Source organism: Rhea americana, unplaced genomic scaffold (assembly GCF_003343005.1).
Source record: "Rhea americana isolate MKP2758 unplaced genomic scaffold, rheAme1 scaffold_335, whole genome shotgun sequence".
Classification (NCBI taxonomy): Eukaryota; Metazoa; Chordata; class Aves; order Rheiformes; family Rheidae; genus Rhea; species Rhea americana.
In genome coordinates, this window is record NW_028186463.1 from 449,913 (window position 1) to 454,759 (window position 4,847).

The 4,847-nt window shown below is 54.0% G+C and overlaps 1 protein-coding gene across 1 annotated transcript in view; it reads right to left on the bottom strand.

Moving 5' to 3' along the window:
- The window catches only part of CHRDL2 (chordin like 2), a 58,492-nt gene extending 54,429 nt beyond the window's left edge, over window positions 1-4,063 (bottom strand). Inside the window, exons 1-2 of the mRNA XM_085311230.1 lie at window positions 3,941-4,063; window positions 2,781-2,859 (exon numbers count right to left, since the gene is read on the bottom strand). Of these exons, the coding sequence (XP_085167356.1) occupies window positions 2,781-2,859; window positions 3,941-4,063 (202 nt within the window). The remainder of the gene's footprint in view (window positions 1-2,780; window positions 2,860-3,940) is intronic.
- Window positions 4,064-4,847: the final 784 nt, after the last annotated feature.

Here is a 4,847-nt window from a genome sequence, read left to right on the forward strand (position 1 = left end):
GCCCCGAGGGGGGTGGCTGGAGCTGCGCTGAGTTTGCAGGGGCTCAGCCCCGGGGGGAGGGGCTGGAGCTGCGCTGAGTTTGCAGGGGCTCAGCCTCGGGGGGGCTGGCTGGAGCTGCGCTGAGTTTGCGGGGCTCAGCCCCGGGGGGAGGGGCTGGAGCTGCGCTGAGTTTGCGGGGCTCAGCCCCGGGGGGAGGGGCTGGAGCTGCGCTGAGTTTTCAGGGGCTCAGCCCCGTGGGGTGGTGGGAAGGCTGGAGCTGTGCTGAGTTTTCAGGGGCTCAGCCTCGGGGGGAGGGGCTGGAGCTGCGCTGAGTTTGCAGGGGCTCAGCCCCCGGGGGGTGGCTGGAGCTGCGCTGAGTTTGCAGGGGCTCAGCCCCGGGGGCAGGGTGGCTGGAGCTGCGCTGAGTTTGCAGGGGCTCAGCCCTGCAGGGGTGGCAGGAAGTGTGCTGAGTTTGCAGGGGCTCAGCCCCGGGGGGAGGGAGAGGTGTAGGGGCTCAGCCCCATGCCGTTGGGCAGGAGCTGCACTGAGTTTGCAGCGGCTCAGCCCCACGGGGAGGGAGAGGTGCACAGAGTTTGCAGGGGCTCAGTCCCACGCCATTGGGCAGGAGCTGCACTGAATTTGCAGGGGCTCAGCCCCACGGGGAGGGAGAGGTGCACAGAGTTTGCAGGGGCTCAGCCCCATGCYGTTGGGCAGGAGCTGYACTGARTTTGCAGSGGCTCAGCCCCACRGGGAGGGAGAGGTGCACAGAGTTTGCAGGGGCTCAGYCCCAYGCYRTTGGGCAGGAGCTGYACTGAATTTGCAGGGGCTCAGCCCCACRGGGAGGGAGAGGTGCACAGAGTTTGCAGGGGCTCAGYCCCATGCTGTTGGGCAGGAGCTGTACTGAATTTGCAGGGGCTCAGCCCCACRGGGAGGGAGAGGTGCACAGAGTTTTTTAGAGGCTCAGCCCCATGCTCGTGGGCTGAAGGAGGTTGCAGCAGCTGCATGGGGGGGGGCGTGGGGCCTGGCCCCAAAGAGGGGAAGGAGGGGAAGGGGCTCTGCCCATCTTCTTCCAAAAGCGCAGGAGATCTGCAGGGGTAACGTTTTCTCTGCCTCTTCCACCTGGGATTCGCGGTGGCTCCACATGCACTGAGCGTGCCAGGACTCAGCCCTGGGGGGGGATGTGACCTGCTGCCACCCTGGGCGTGCTGGTCCTCCACCCACAGGGTAGGACGCCCGTCTSCTTGCGTGGGGCTTGGTTGCTGCGGGTGCTGGCGCTTGCCCTGGGTGCAGCACCCCCACCACCAGCACCAGSGACGTGCGCGTGCGAGAGCAGCGGTTACCTGTAACGAGCGCGCTGGCGCTCAGCGCGTGTGAGTTGCAGAAGCAATGTAGCTACGCCGGCAGAAACCGTCCGCCTACACTGCATCTGTCCGAGTGTTTTTCTGTCTGTCCGCAGCGCTGGTAGAAGCTCTGCTGGAGTAGACCACACATTAGGCTGTGGACARACGTCCTCTTACCCATCCAGCTATGCTGGGGAAGAAGCCGCTGCCCTCACTGTTCCTTGTCGAGTGTGTTACTGCTCTGCTGGCTCGTGTCAGCACCCTCTGATTTGCTTCAGGAAAAATTGGCAGYGTTAGCTTAAACAGCTTAAATCGGTGGTTTGAACTACGCCGCTAACCTTTGCTCCGAGCAAATTGGGAAGCGCTCGCATGAAACGATTTGCTGAAGCTGTCAGGAAGGAAGCTGAGACAAACAGCTGGGAGCGGTTCCTCCACCGCTGGAGCAGGGAGAACAGCCCTCTGCAGGCTTTATTTTCTCCTTCTGGTTCTCGGAAATTCTCCCCGAGTCCGTCTTCACGCCGAATTAATTGAGTTCGATCATGCTTGAGTATATTCAGCTTGATCTGACCTGAGCTCAAATGAGAATATCCAGCCACGGTACAGGAATGCTTATGCAGTGCTGATGCTGTTTTCCAAAGAGTAGTTTTAGTCCTCTGCTTCTCTTGAATTGTCCGAAACGCGTGTGTTTTGCAGGCAGGCACGTGGTGACCGTCCGAGTGTTGGTAGTCCTTTATGCCTGCCTGAACTTCCGAAAGCTCGGCAGCTGTCGTGGAGAGAACCGCGGAGGGTCTTAGCGCTGAGAAACGTGAGGTCTGCTGCCAGACACGTGCACGTTACTGTTATCTTACAGACCAACTGGTACTCAACGCTATATAGTCTGACGACTTTTCATAACGTAGACCTCACCGCTTTAAAATTGTGCTTGAAGCTATGGGAGYGGTTGAATTAACAGTTGATGAGGTGAGCTAAAATGAGCTATAATCTTTAATACCTTCGCTGTTGGATTTCCAACTTAGGGCCAAGCAGCAGTCCTTAAGCAGCCCTGGATTGCTGCATAAGGCAGAAGTTGTAAAGGTAATCGACCACTTACAATGTAAGTTGGGTTAATAGTATGGAAACCAAAGCTAGCTGATCCATTACAAATGTTAATTTAACGTGCAGAAGGAGCATAGTGGATATGGTTTATCATGACTTTAGCAAGGTGTTTCATAGTATCACATAATCACAAAATCATTGAGGTTGGAAGAGACCTCTGGAGRTTGTCTGGTCCAATCCCAGTTTCAAAGCAGAGTCAGCTACAGCAATTAAATCCAGTTGAGTTTTGAGTATCTCCAAAGACGACGACTCTGGACAACCTGTTCTGGTGCTTGACCATCCCAGATACTTACACACATTGATTAGGTCCCCATGCGAGCCTTTTCTCCAGGGTGACAATTCCCAGCTCTCTYAGCCTCTCCTCACATGACAGATGTTCCAGGCCCTTAATCATCTTCATGGTCTTTTGCTTGGCTCTCTGCAGTATATCCATGTCTCTCTTGTACTAGGGAGCCAGGACCAGACACATCACTCCAGGTATGGCCTCACCAGTGCTGAGCAGAGGAGAGGGATCACCTCCCTCAACCTGCTGGCAGTGCGCTTCCTAATAGAGCCCAGGAGGCTGGTGGCCTTCTTTGCCACAACAGCACATTGCTGGCTCATGGTCAAGCTGTTGTCCAGCAGACAACAGGGCTGTTTCTGCCAAGCTGCTTTCCAGATGATTGACTACCAGCCTGTCCTGGTGCCTGGGGTTATCCTTTCCCAGGGACAGGACTTGGCATCTCCCTTTGTTGAACTTCTTGAGATCCCTGTTTGCCCATTTCTCCCACCTGGCAAGGTCCCTCTGAATGGCAGCACAACYRGTGTATCAGCCTCTCCTCCCAGGTTGGTATCATCTGCAGGGTGAGGGTGTACTGTGTCCCCTGTCTGGGTCATACTGGCCCCAATATCAAGCCCTGAGATACACCACTAGTGAYTGGTGTCCAGTCATGCTGCTACTCACAGCCCTTTAAGTCAACGAGAACGTTATGGGAGACAGTGCTGAAAACCTTACTGTAGTCAAAATAAACAACACCCACTGCTCTCTGCTCACACACCATGGCAGTCAGCTCACCACAGAAGGTTATCAGGTTGGTTAGCTATGATATCCCCTTCATAAATACATGCTGACTACTCCTAGTCACCTTCGTATCCTTCCCTTGTTTGGAAATAGTATCCAACCTGGATTGTTCCAGGCGGGTTTGTTCCATCACCTTCCCAGGGATTGGGGTGAGGCTAACTAACCTGTAGTTCCCCAGATCCTCCTTCCTGAAGATAGTAGTGATATTTCCTCTCTTCTCATCCTCAGGAACCTCTCCCAGTCACCGTGAGTTTTTCAAAGATAATTGAGAGTGGCCTCACGGTGACATTGGCCAGCTCCCTCAGCATTCAGTGTATGTCCAGTTTGTTTAAATGTTCCCTAACCTTATCTTCCTCCACCRCGGGCAAGTTTGTCTTGCTCCATATGTGCTTTCTGGTCTCAGGGGCTCGGGTTCGTGAGGGCCAGTCTTGTGTGTAGAGACCAGGAGGAATAAGGCATTGAGTACCTCAGCCTTTTCCATGTCCTTTGTCACCAGGTCCCCTGCCCTGCTTAGGAGCARACCCATATTTTCGCTAGCTTTCCTTTTGCTGCCAGTGTACCTGTAGAAACCTTTCTTGTTACTCGTCATGTCCTCACACTGTCTCTTATAACATCCACACTGACATACTGATGAAGGCACGAGGGGACCTTATCAATACGTATCTGATGGAAGAGTGTGGAGAAGATGGAGTCAGACTGTTCTCAGTGGTGTCCAGTGACAGGACGAGGGCAATGRCCGCAAACTGAAATACAGGAAATACCATTTAAACGTAAGAAAAAAAATAGCACAAGGATGATGAAACACTGGAACAGGTTGCACAGAATCACAGAATTGGTAAGGTTGGAAGGGACCTCTGGAGATCATCTAGGCCAACCTCCCTGCGGTCACCTAGAGCATGTCAGACAGGGTTGCATCCAGGCGGGCCTTGAATATCTCCAGAGAAGGAGACTCCACAACCTCTCTGGGCAACCTGGTCCAGTGCTCTGTCACTATCACAGTAAGGAAATTCCTCCTCATTTGCCTGGAGAGGTTGTGGAGTCCCTTATCTTTGGAGATACTCAAAACCTATCAGGACACAGACCATAGCAACCTCCTCTGGTTGACTGTGCTGCTACCTATCTGCCACCCTATCTGTCCAGCATCTTGAACACCCTATAACATCTGGAAAGACACCTCTGGATGCTAGTGTTTAGGCACCTGAATCCTACTCTGTCATCATACTCAACACTGGTGAGAYCTCATCTGGAATATCATGTCCAGTGCTTGGCTCCCCAGTACAAGAGAGAYGTGAGCGTACTGGAGTGAGTCCAGCAGAGGGCTGCTGAAATGATGAATGGAGTGAAGCATCTGTCTTCTGAGTAAAGACCAAGAG